At 40.5% G+C, this 13,685-nt stretch overlaps 1 protein-coding gene across 3 annotated transcripts in view; it reads left to right on the plus strand.

Moving 5' to 3' along the window:
- Positions 1–13,685, plus strand: part of LOC146495733 (apoptosis-stimulating of p53 protein 1-like) — a 69,721-nt gene that overhangs the window by 9,754 nt on the left and 46,282 nt on the right. Inside the window, exons 1-3 of one of the 3 annotated variants that reach the window (XM_085143103.1) lie at positions 37–2,411; positions 11,193–11,340; positions 13,318–13,425. In XM_085143103.1, coding sequence (XP_084999229.1) covers positions 2,286–2,411; positions 11,193–11,340; positions 13,318–13,425 — 382 coding nt within the window. In that variant the 5' untranslated portion in view covers positions 37–2,285. Of the gene's footprint in view, positions 1–36; positions 2,412–11,192; positions 11,341–13,317; positions 13,426–13,685 lie in introns of those variants that run through there. The other 2 variants (XM_085143105.1, XM_085143104.1) reach the window with 2 other exon arrangements.

The following is a 13,685-nucleotide window of genomic DNA, read 5'->3' on the forward strand; positions in this document are numbered from 1 at the left end:
CTGTCCAAAAGTGTTTAACTTGTTTTTGGCAGCAATAAACATGACAGTTTACTTATTTTAATTTAAGACATGTTTTATTTTAATTAAGTTTAAAACTTTTTTATTTAATGTAAAATTATATTTTGTTTTAATTTACTTTCAGATTCTTCAGTTGCTGAAGGGGCTGCATAGTTTTCATAAACTGCATAGTTCAGAATAGCTATAATTGTACCAGATGGTTGATTCAGTTAACTTGGACTAGACTGTAATACAAACCGTTCAGTTTGTCAACAATAAAACTGAAATGAGAGAAAGACTGAGTGTGAGACTTTGATATTAGATCAAATGAATATTGATAAAGTTTACCTTTATGTACAGAATCTGAATATCGCAAAATATTTTAAAAAATTGCAATAATATCGTATCGTGCGTTAAGTATTGTGATAATATCGTATCGTGGGATGTATGGTGATTCCCACCTCTAGTAAGCAGTGGAGTTTAAATGACGTTCAGTTGGTACCAAGGGGACCAAAGTCTGTCAAAAATATCATGCCATTGCCACACCACCAATCTGAACAGCTGATACAAAGCAGTATAGAGCCGTGCTTTCAAGTCATTTATGACAAATTTTGAAAATTATCCAAATGTTGGAGCAGAAATCAAGACTAAAACGACCAGGCAGTCTTCTATGGTAAAATTTGTAGCCCCAGTTTGCAGTTCTTGGCTGAGAGGAGCTGCACCCTGTGTGCTCTTCTGCTTCTGCATTCAAATATACTCTCATGCATACCTTGTCTATACTAAGTTATTGAGTTACTGTTCTCTTCTTCTCAGCCTGAAGTATTCTGGTCTTTTTCTCCCGACTCTGGCATTAACAAGGCATTTTCAACCAGAGAACTGCCGCTCACTGATAGTTTCTCTTTTTCAGACCATTCTCACCCTAGACAGGGTTGTGCAGGAAAATCCAGGCAGATCAGCCTGTCTGGCACCCCTAAACGTGACACACTTAAAGTTAAATCACCTTTCTTCCCCATTCTGATGCTCTGTTTGACCATCAGCAGGTCGTCTTGACCATGTCTACATCCCTAAATGCACTGGGCTGTTGCCACGTGATAGTTTTTTGACACGTGAGTCACAATTGAGAAAACCTGGAAGAGCTATTAGCTATTTGCGTGGAAGAGCTAATAGCAGAGTGTTAGGAGAGAGGGTTAACTCACAGAGTTGAGCTTTTTGTTCTTTTATAACCAGTTAGCTGAAAAGTACAGTGAGTGATAGACTTTATGCGTCCCTAATACACAATAATTTACTCATTAGACATAAGAATTACTGCAATTATAGCAATTAAGTCAAATTAAAAGCTCATAAATTAGCAATTTATAACGTGGAACAAAGTCACACAGTGACCTCATCCTTTCCTCATCTTCTGATTTGCTCTGGTTTGGTCACATTGTCCTAAATAGAAAACATGTCATTCATAGTGCAACACCTGAGATTATGAAATACAGCTGTAGTTTTAATTAATGTAAAACAAAACTATCTGTGATGCAGCTGTACCAAATACCATCGTCTCGATGTCTCGAGTCCTCCCTGCTCGTACTTTGCTCCCCTCCTCCGCCTGCATCCACGATGAGAGGGACAAGAATCAGGGATGGTCTTTGTTGTCTGTGATCCTTCTTGGCTCCATCATCTATGTTCCTGTGCTTCCTGTCCTCTGCATCAAGCTACTTGATTTGTTTTTTGGTTTTAACATCGTCTTTATATGACTGTGGTTAACAGATGTTCTTTAAAATAAAGCTCTGTTTTGTTTCCGTCAGGTTTAGTTGTATTTAAACCAACTGCAGCCTTTCACGGCAGCTGAAAGTTGGTTTAAGAACTAAACTTTTACCTAAAACTGATTGGAGACAAGCGTCTGAGTTTTACAGTCAAACCTTTGACTCAGTCACCGACAAAAAAATAGAACCGCCCCCGTCATGCCATGGTATGATGAACATATAACAATATCAGCTCACGGTCTACTCCCACCAACAGACACGGACAGAGTCTGGCCTTTCCTTTCTTATAGCTCATCCTCCTCACCCCCTCTCCTTATATTTACTGAAAGCCGACTCCCTTCCCTCCTCCCTCACTGACACCCTCTCTCACATTTGTATTTCCTGCTCCACGTACATTTCAAACACTCTCACCTACAGACACACTACCTTCTCTGTCTGACACCATCAATTATATATCTCGCTCTCAAACGCACACATGCACGCACACACACACGTGTACACACGCCGGTGTGTGTGCTTCTGCTCGGTGATTTTCCAATGAGGCGTTTTTGGGGGCTGGTTTTGGAGCGGCTGGTGTTTCTGTCTGAAAACTTCCAACTGAGTAATTGCAGGAAACAGAAGAAGAAGAAGAAGCAGCTTCAAACCAGGAAAAGCAAACAGTGGGTGAGTGAGTGAAGAGCTCCACTTTGCTTTTTCATATATGTTCTTCTCAGTCTAACATGATGAAGTTAGTTGTGTGAGTTTTATTTAGTTTTTGCTAGGAAAGGTCTGGACGGAGTTTTCTGTACTTGAGTTTTGGGCCCTGATAGAGGCTAACGTGTTGTTTTAAAATGACTAATAAAACAAACATTGATTGTTTCCTGCAGACGCTAACACGGGTTTGTCACCCTGGCTCACTCTTCCTCTATCTGACTTTCTGTTTTTTCCTTCTCTAATGCTGGAAATAGCCCGAGTCACTCCATTCAGCCCCACAGGCATTTCAGGAACTACAGCTCAATCTGCCTGTGTGTGTCTCAGTCACTGATAGCCAGGAAGGAACTGTCATTACTGTGAGGTCATTATGTTCACATTATCAGTGAGCACTAGTACAAGTGATTTTACTGACCATAACATGCCGTCTATGTCACGGTGCTTTCGAGTTTCAGATTCTTGATGAACATTTTTTAGTTTGGGTTTATGTTTTTATTCTAACGGTGAGTTTTGTTACTAAAGCTTTCATTCCTGATCTTTACATTGTAGGGATGCACCGATACTGGTATCGGGTATCAGGGCCGATACTGTAAAATGTGTGCGTACTCATACTCGTAAAAGTTAACCGATACCATGAACCGATACCAACTTATTTCATTAATCAGAGGGTGGCTTGTCATTTCTGTTGTAGTTTTTTGGATTGGCCACTAGGGAGCCAATTATTATTTTATTTATTATTTATTTAATAACAAGGCTCGCAAAATTTCAAAATCTCTGGTAGCCCTTCGGGCAGGCATTCTTCAGTTTTTGGTGGCCCAAAATACATTTAAGTAGCCCGAATAAAAAAAGAAATTTTTTTTTACGTTTGGTTTCCTTTACAATATTATACATTAAAGTATAATATTGTAACGGAAACAAAAATTAATCAAAAAAATTGTTAAAATACAAATCACAACAACTGTATAAAAATTAAAACCATCAACTGAAATACTTGGTTCTAATTGAACAGAAATTTCTATGAACTTGTAAGAACTGTGTAGAACATGAATCAGTCTGTGTCAGATCCTGAATCTGAAATTTTCACTGAAGTCATGGGTAAGAAGTAAGTGGAACCAAGATCTAGGCCATTTGCTTTTTGAAGTTTGCAAAGACTGCTAAATTCTGCCAATGGTAGTTCACTCTTTGCAATATAGCACACTGTTCTAAACAGCTTTTTCAGGAGTTCTTGTTGTGCTTGGTTTATTTGTAGTATGTTTTTTTGCAATTGGTGTTTGTTCTGGGAAAGATACTGCAGACTGGGCAATAATGCATTTCTTGCATTTCTCATGGGTTCTGATGAGGTCTTCCTTAAAATGACTGGTCCCAGTAACAAAGGCGCTTGTCGACTCAGAAATCAAATGAAACTCACAACACACCTGGCAGAACATCATGTTATTTAGCTCGTCATATTCCAGCCACAGAAATTCTTTTGTCCATGAAACCACAAAAGCTGCGCTTTCTTTTTGCCTCATAGTCTTTAGGCTAGGTGACAAATTGTCAACATATTACGTTTTCGGCTACCCACCACGTTCCTAAATGACGACCTCGGAAAAATGAGGAAATATGAGAACCGTATGGACTCAATCTACACATGTTCGCTCTTTTCCTTCAAATAGCTTAGAAACACGCTATTTAACATCATTTAAGTCCTGTTTAAGGTGAGGAAAAAGGTTATGGTTAGGGCTAGGGATAAGGTTAGGTTTAGGGCTGGAATACAGGGCTGGAACGTTGGTTACCGCGGGAGTGTCATTGCACTGGATTTCAGCCATAACGCGCTGCGTACCATAAGAACGCCGAAAGTCTCCTTTCGCGTTCCTCAGGAATGCCGCGGGACGTGACAAAACGTCGCCATGTTACGCCTCGGGAGTGAGAACGGGCTCGATTTGTCATATCTTTTCCGTTTTGTGGTCGGCTTTTCTTTGGCTGCCCCTTCTTCACCCTGACCTGTCTTATTTGGCTCTGCAGAACTAAAATACCAGCGTAAATCCTGCTGCTTTTACACACGTACTTACATAATGATCAGCGATTCTTTGCGCACTCAACCTCTCACATGTTTAAGCTTGCTGCGAGAGATTTCACTTGTCGCGTTTGAATAGTAAGCTAATGAGTGATAAGACAATGTCAGAGGAATTGGTGCGCAATTAATCGTCACTCACCAATCAGTGCTGCCGCTCTCTATACACCGTTCGCGCGATCGCAAAATGAAAATGAAAGCAAAGAACAAGCGCAAATTCAAACGCGATTTCAATATGTCACATATTGACAGTGGCTCCTCGATGCCAATGACATAATTACTCAGCTACATTGGCGAAAGAATGCAAAAGCACTGACATATATTTTCCTATGATAGCCCGACGGGCAGGGCTGAGTTAGATTTTGGTAGCCCGACTGGAAAAATCGCTAGCCCCGGGACGTCGGGCTAGCGATTTTGCGAGCCCTGAATAATAATTATTTTGTTTGTTTGTTTACAATATGGACACTCTGCAATAATTTAAAAGTTTATTTTATTCGCAAACCTAATTTGTATTTATTTTATTCCAAACAGAAGTGTTTATTTATTATTCTGAAAGCTGGAGACAGTGCCAATAGTTCAGTGATATTTTGTAAAATTACAATGTGGAGACTCTGCAATAATTTAACAGAAGTGCTTATTTTTCACTTGAAATTTTTTTGTGGTCATTTTTATTAAGATTTTATTTTTTATCGACAGGGAATATAATAAAACCTGTCTTCCAATTCATTGTATTTGTGTGTGTGTGTGCGTGTGTATGTGTGTGTGTGGTAGAAGTATAGTTTTTTGTACTCTGTATCGGCAAGTACTCAGATCCAAGTATCGGTATCGTATCGGTTTGAAAAAATTGGTATCGTTGCATCCCTATTACATTGTGGTTTTCCTAGTAAGTTCTGGTCCCCGTGAACTTTATTATTATTCAAAGGTTGACTGTTAGTTGTTTTGGTTTCAAGCTGACTCTGCTTTAAACGCTTTCTGACATTAGGAAAGTCACTAAAGGTCTGTTAACTTTAGAGGTCTGCATGTGCACAAAGTGTAGAGTTAAAGTTAGGACATAAATGTGCTGCTGCAAAATAGAAAATTGGAATTTCCGGTTTGTGATCTTTTGCTTTGTGTCACTGATACACATTTACCTGTAACTTCATTGGGTAAATCACCTTGCTTGTACTGAGTTGGACCGGCTCCTTATTTTTCTTCCAAGCTTTCCTAATTCTCTGTGGCATAGATTCAACAAGGGAGCAGAAAAAATCCACAAAGATTTAACTCCATGTTAACAAGATTGACAGACAGATAGATGGTGCATCATCCTGCTGAAGCTCTGTGGTCATGCAGGGGTGGACATGGTCAGCAACAGGTGCTCAAATTGTGCTTGTAGCCATGCTACCAAATGGTGAATCTACAATCCAATACAGCGCTATTATTATAACATAGCTGTAGGTATAATATATGGTACCTGGGATTTTCCACCAATTTTTAGAAATGAAGAAGCCTCTTACATGAGAGGTGAAACGATATCATACAACTTAGATATTTCTTAACAAAGTGGCTCACAAAATCTTCTTTTCATGCTTCAGTTTGACACCATAATAAGGTTTTCAGTTCCAGGTAAACTGTAAAAGAAGACTGTAGTTTGGACGGGGATGCAGGAGTTATGTGAGGACTATGTTAGACAGAGCTGGGACAGAATTTGGAGGTAAAAAGCTTTCTATTGTACGCGTCAGCTCGTGTTTTTATGCAGCGTTCATAATAACCCAGAAGAAGCTTTTGGAAAGTTTAATGCAGGACGACATCAGCGGAGTGCAAAACAGTGTTTGTTTTCTCCTCAGACATCGTGTCCAAGCCTTTAGGTTTAACGCAGCTGGTTAACGTGGCAGCCTGTGAGGGATCCGAGAGCTCAGCTTTACCTTCATGCGACTGAACTGCTTCAGCAAATAAACCGATTTAATTATTTAAAGGAGGAATTTGAGATCTCCTTTAATTGTAAATTTGAAATAATTTTGATGCAAAATGCAAATCATACAACTTACTTACTTAGACCAGCCTGATCTGATTGTTTAGCAGAAAATACAGTTTCATTTAAACCTTTAAATTATGCTTGAGTGAATCGTGTATTGCAGGATTCTAGCACCATAGATGATAGAGGTGGGAATCACCATACAGCCCACGATACAATATTATCACGATACTTAACGCACGATACGATATTATTGCAATTTTTTAAAATATTTTGCGATATTCAGATTCTGTACATAAAGGTAAACTTTATCAATATTCATTTTCTCTAATATCAAAGTCTCACACTCAGTCTTTCTCTCATTTCAGTTTGATTGTTGACAAACTGAACAGTTTGTATTACAGTCTAGTCCAACTTAACTGAATCAACCATCTGGTACAATTATAGCTATTCTGAACTATGCAGTTTATGAAAACTATGCAGCCCCTTCAGCAACTGAAGAATTTGAAAGTAAATTAAAACAAAATATAATTTTACATTAAATAAAAAAGTTATAAACTTAATTAAAATAAAACATGTCTTAAATTAAAATAAGTAAACTGTCATGTTTATTGCTGCCATAAAAAAAGTTAAACACATTTGGACAGTGAAGGAATGTCAGGATTCTTGCTCAGAAAAAGGATCAACATGCTCTGAAGTCAGAGCACAAAAACCTTTTTTGTAACAAAATATCGATTTCTGCTGTCCCTGTATCGACACATTATTAGCAAACAAAATATCACCATACTACACAGTATCGATTTTTCCCCCCACCCCTAATAGATGAGCTGGAGGAAGCTCACCTACAGTGAAGCTACAGTATTTTACTGTTTTTACATCATGGCTTTGATTTTTATTCTTTGCTGTAGACTTGGTTCCCTCAGTGTTTTCCTCTCTGTTCCTCACTCTGTCTTTTGTCTCTGTATTTTGGTTTCTTTGCATCCCTTCTCAAGAAAGTCTGAGTTCAGATGAGCAACAGTGAGGTTTTAGTTCCAGAAAGGCTCATCAATCAATTCATCTTCTCTTTGTCTTTTATCAAAGCATCTGTTATATTCCTCTCTGTGTTTGCTGCTTTGTTCCTGTTTGGTTTTTCTCCATATTCAGTGTTCTTTTGATTCTGGTTCTGGTTGGACTTTTGTATTTCCAACACGTTCTCACTCCCAAAGCGTAACATTTTACGCTAGGTGACAAATCGTCAACATATTACATTTTCGGCTACCCACCACGTTCCTAAATGACGACCTCGGAAAAATGAGGAACTATGAGAACCATATGGACTCAATCTACACATGTTCACTCTTTTTCTTCAAATCCCTTAGAAACACGATATTTAACATCATTAAAGTCCTGGTTAACCTCAGGAAAAAGGTTATGGTTAGGGCTAGGGATAAGGTTAGGTTTAGGGCTGGAATACAGGGCTGGAACGTCTATTACCGCGGGAGCGTCATTGCACTGGATTTCAGCCATAACCCGCCGCGTACCATAAGAACGCCGAAGGTCTCCTTTTGCGTTCCTCAGGAACGCCGCGGGACATAACAAAACGTCGGCATGTTACGCCTCGGGAGTGAGAACGGGCTCGTATTTGAGACATTTGATCAGCCACAATAAGGCCTGCCTCATTTTTTATAAAGTTTGTGTTATATCACTTATTTCCTTCGTACATCAAGACTGTAGATGTGTAATAATTGAAACAATTTCTTGAGACACACTTAAAATATTTAGATTGCTAAAAGATCTGAAAGATATAACTGTTAAGATGAGACACCTGATTAATTACCAATAAATGGCATTAAAACCAAAGGCCATGCTGGGGAATAAATGATCCCTCACAGGCCAAAGTTTCAGGAGAAACAGATTGTCTCACACCACGAATTTCCCAGTTTCACAATTAAAAACATTACAGAGCCACATGTGAATAAATAAGTGATCACACTCAGTCACTCGAAGGTCAAAAGACAAGAAAATTTGCTGCATTTAGAAAAGAAATGAGGTGAAAACAAGAAGAGCTGAAAGTTGCCTGTGTTTTGTCTCCTTAAACTGCTCAGGGCCACTAAAACGAGTTTTTCTGATAAAATCAAGATATGTCAGATATCTAAACCTTTGCAGACTGTTTCAAACACAGCATTTATTATTAGTGAAATTCACCGACAGCGTTTTTGCACTGCACTTGTCTTTGTCTGCTTTGTGTCGTCTTTTTTTAAAGCAGAAAAGCACACTGGATGATTTGATGTTCTTTTATTGCAGCCGGCACCCCGTGAGTGTAACCAATGCTGTTTCTGACCACGTGAAAAACACAACAGCGCTTCTGAGGCCACGATTAGCCTACTTTGAACGATTTGTGGACGAGTAAAACCCCTGGTGTGTTTGCAGGGTTTACTCGTGTGTGTATGTGTGTTTGTCTAATCCAAGCTTTAGAGCCCGTGTCCCTGCTCTGTCCGTCTGCATGCAGCCAGAGATTACTTGACATGATCTGGGACAGGTATATAGAATACTGAGGATTAGTGTACAGAGTATACTTTGAGTGTGTGCATACTGTAGTATCTGCACAGGAAGAGTGTGTGTTTGTGTGTGTGCGTGAGAGAAAAAGAAAAAGCAACACTGAGATTAAAAAGTGTATCTGTATCTGTGAGCGCTGTGGTGTGTCGACGCACTCCTATCCCAGATTACCCTAAATTTATCTTTCGACTGCCGGCTGACTATCTGGCGTGACATCACCAGTGACATCACTGACGATAACACAGGATGTCCTTTTCTGATTGACATTTTAATCTTTGGGCTGCAGAATTTACAGGATTTGATAACAAAATTATTGCGAGGGGATCAGTACTCTGCAGATCACCTTTAAAATCATAAAGTGCTTTTTCCGTTTATGTTAACAGAAATAAATGGACACTAAAATGAGAGTGAGCCAACGGTTCTCAGCTGGAACAAAGTGGAGTGCCCACCCTGGTTGGAGTTCAAGGCGGGGAGGAAGTGGCAGATTGGTGCAGCAGTAGTAAAGATGATCTTGCCCTCACCTATCCACAACTTTTAGGTAGTGACCAGAAGAATGAGATCATGGATACAAGCAGCAGAAATGAGCTTTTTCCAGGGAAAGTCTGGGTTCTCCCTTAGAGATAGGGTGAGGAGCTCAATCATTCTGGAGGGACTCAGAGTAGAGCTGCTATTCCACATTAAAAACAGCCCGTTGACGTCATTCATCTGACCCGATGTCTCCTAAGCGAGGTGTTTCAGGCAGGTCCCAATTGGTGGAGACCCCCAGGCAAAGATGGAGGAGATACCTCTTTCTTTCCAGTTTGGATTCGGGAGACAGACACTATCTCTACTTTTAAGATTAGGCTTAAAACTTTCCTTTTTGCTAAAGCATATAGTTAGGGCTGGACCAGGTGACCCTGAATCCTCCCTTAGTTATGCTGCAATAGACGTAGGCTGCCGAGGGATTCCCATGATGCATTGAGTTTTTCCTTTCCAGTCACCTTTCTCACTCACTATGTATTAACAGACCTCTCTGTATTGAATCATATCTGTTATTAATCTCCGTCTCTCTTCCACAGCATGTCTTTTATCCTGTCTTCCTTCTCTCACCCCAACCGGTCGCAGCAGATGGCCCCGCCCCTCCCTGAGCCTGGTTCTGCCGGAGGTTTCTTCCTGTTAAAAGGGAGTTTTTCCTTCCCACTGTCGCCAAAGTGCTTGCTCATAGGGGGTCATATGATTGTTGGGTTTTCTCTGTATCTATGAAGCGCCTTGAGGCGACTTTTGTTGTGATTTGGCACTATATAAATAAAATTGAATTGAATTGAATTGAATTGAATTGACTGCTGCCCCAGCGACACAGACCCGGATAAGCAGGATGGATGGATGGATGGATTAGGCTGAGTTTGCCATTGTCATAGAGAGAATTGGCCGTGTGTGTTACTCTGTATACAACCAGTTACGTGTCACAACTAATAGAGTAGGACAAGATTCGAAAACAAATTAAAGAGTCAGTCTTTACTGGGCCAAAAAGTAAACAGGACGTCCATAAAAATCAGACGAGCAAACCCAACAAAGAGTATTCAGAGGCAAAAACCAGAAAACAGAATTATAACACTAAAAAAAACTTCACATGGAGTACAAAGAGAATCTGGCACTGAAAGAGGGGAAGGCACACATTAAACTCACATTAAAAATGAAAGAAAAGAAACTGCAAAATAAAAGAAGAAAAAGACAACAAAGAAAAACAGTAACTCAGACCTCACAGTATTGATTTTGTGAGGTTATTAAGCTGAGATCAGTGTTGTGATGACATGGATGAAGGACTATATCATGCTTTTGTTGGACAAAATCTGCCCCTGCTCCTTGGTCACCTTCATATCGCCCAACATTAACATGTGTTGTTTTTTTTAATACATTACTTTTGTATTAAACTTATTTTTCACTTGGATATCACAGCTGACTCACCTGTTGTCTGCACATAATGAAATCCAGCTGCAGAGGTGGTCTTGACTTCATACTGGGATTTTTAGCTTTGAATGTAATCATCGCTACCAGCCACAATAACTCCTTCAAAATAAGAGTTTAAATATGGCTGATAAATTAGTTATTTAATCAGCATTTGGAGGTTGGTGATCTGATTCCAGCCAGTGAGTCATAGGAAACAATCTTACTGAGTTTGGGGGTCCATATAAAATAATATCTAAGTGATATTAACCTGATTTTTCTTTGATTGCAGGTGATCCTGACAGTTTACCTCAATGACACCCAGCAGATGCTAACCGAGGTCCCTGTCACTCCAGCGACCAGAGTTATCGATGTGGTGGAGTACTGCAAAGAGGCCGGTGAGGGGGAGTGTCACCTAGCTGAAGTATGGAACGGGCATGGTGAGTCCATTCATCGGTTGATAATGCTTATTGATTAGTATCACTTAAGGAAAGCAGCACATGCTGCAAATGCAAGACATTAACTTCAGGAAAGCTTTAAAGTGGAGACGCCGAATGCATTATTCAGCAGCTGCAGATTCACACACGGAGCTGAAAAGTGGCATCATTTGATCAGTGTCAGTCGCCCTTTTAGGTGCTTAAATTCAGACTATCTTCTGTCACATCTCTGGTCCGGTGGTGGATGCTCATATTAAAACCAAACTTTCAAATAAGGAGGTCAGTGTAAGTACAAATAACCCCAGTAAGCTGTAAGCTCAGTTCTGCTCTGTTTAAGTCAGGTTTTCTGCTCTGGCCTCAGTGATGTCAAAGAGAGGGGATATCCCTAATATATCCCTAAAACAACCCGCTATTCATATCTTCTGTTAACTTATAATCATAATCCATCCGTCCATCTTCCGCTTATCCGGGGCCGGGTCGCAGGGGCAGCAGCCTAAGCAGAGAAGCCCAGACATCCCTCTCCCCGGCCACCTCCAGCTTGTCCGAGGGAACACCAAAGCATTCCCAGGCCACCCAAGAGATATAATCTCTCCAGCATTATCCTGGGTCTGCCCCGGGCCTCCTCCCAGTGGGACATGCCCTTGAACACCTCACCCTGGAGGCGCCCAGGCTTATAATCATAATCAGTAAGAAATCTTGTCCAAAGTTAGAAATCAGCCAAGACAAGACAGGATATTACATCTAGAAAATTAGCTGAACAGGACTGGACTATTCTCGCTGTGCATCTCTTTATGCATACCCTCGTTAATCATAAAGAGTCCAGCTCATATAATTACTCCTGGCAGTCTGTCTTTGGAGCATCGGAGCACTTGCATGATTATAATCTTGCATTAAGAGACGGGGTAACCGACACGGCGTAACTCAGATCTGGGTCACTTGCTGTGCAGCTAATTATAAACCGAGTCAAACCTACAGTATGTTGCGGCTTCAGCTCGTGAAATCAAGAGCGCTGCGTGCTCCAAGTTTACTATATGAATAGACCAGCCCATCTCATTCACACACCGAGGGCGTCCATTAAAGCGTGGCCCACATTCATTCAGTCATAGCTGTCGACGCGGTGAAGCCCGCGCAGTAACGGCGCTGCGTTTGTGCGGCTTTGTGATGTGACTGAGCGGCCAGACAGGATATAAACGGCTCTAATACTACACCATGTCTTCGCGAGTGTCTGTGTAAAGCGGCACATAATAGATGGCGGCATAAATTGTGCGCCGAGTGTTGGTGCGTGACAACAGGCTGTGCCTCGAGGGCACAGCTGGCTTACTTCACTGTGAAAATATTGATTCTCTGGGGTTTTTTTCTGGCTTCATTTTTCCACACTAACATTTGCAAAAAAGGGTAAAAATAAATCCTTAAAGCCCCGCTCCACTCAGAAAGAGGTTTGGGGTTTTGTGCGTTTCATTGTCACTGTGCAGACAATGGTGATGGGTTGCTGTCTTGCATATGCTGCATATATGTTGCAAACCTTTCAATCCTACATGCGTGGCTTGATGTACAGCCAACAACAACACAGCTGCAATTTTGAATTCTTATTAATTATTTCAAAGCAAAGATTATTCATTCTCTTATAAGGAGCTTTTGCACATCGTCTTGATGCATTCTCAATCATCCAGGAAAATAAATCTCCAAAAGTTGATTCTGTTCATCTGGACGTAGCGTTTGCACAGTTTGCACAGTTTGTAAAAAAGACATATTTTACAGTATCTATATGTGGAGGATACGTTTATAGACAATTTTGGCCGTACACGACGTGCACAGGTAATTTTTGGAAACTAGTCAGTGAAATTGTACATGTCGACCTGATAAAATTGTAAAATTGTAAATTCTGAATGATCTCTTTCTAGCTCTATAACACAATAGTGTGACGTTATGTAATTAGTGGGATCTTTGTCAAATGTTTTCTCACCCTTCGTCTGTCCTCAGAGCGAGTTCTCCCTCAGGAGTTGTTATTGTTGGATCTCCTTCAGCAGTGGGGAGCCAGGAGGCCCGAGGTCAGCTTCTACCTCAGACACTGCCCTTCCTGGACACAAGGTACAGCAAAACAAACACACATACACACTGAATTCATTAAAGCTCCCAGTAAAAACTACGTTTATATCAGCTGTTGGTGTTAAACAAAAAAAAAAGGATTTGGGGGTATTATTGAAGAGAACGTGGGAAAAACACGGTATAAGTCGTGTGCATGAGGTTTAGAGGTGAGTTCAGGGTCTCGGTCAGTAATTAGCCAGATAAGATGATTAGAGTTACATAATGGCAGGGGTGTGACGGCGAGGGGGCAGACAAATGCTGCT

The sequence above is a fragment of the Neolamprologus multifasciatus genome, chromosome 19 (genome assembly GCF_963576455.1).
Source record: "Neolamprologus multifasciatus chromosome 19, fNeoMul1.2, whole genome shotgun sequence".
Lineage (NCBI taxonomy): Eukaryota > Metazoa > Chordata > Actinopteri > Cichliformes > Cichlidae > Neolamprologus > Neolamprologus multifasciatus.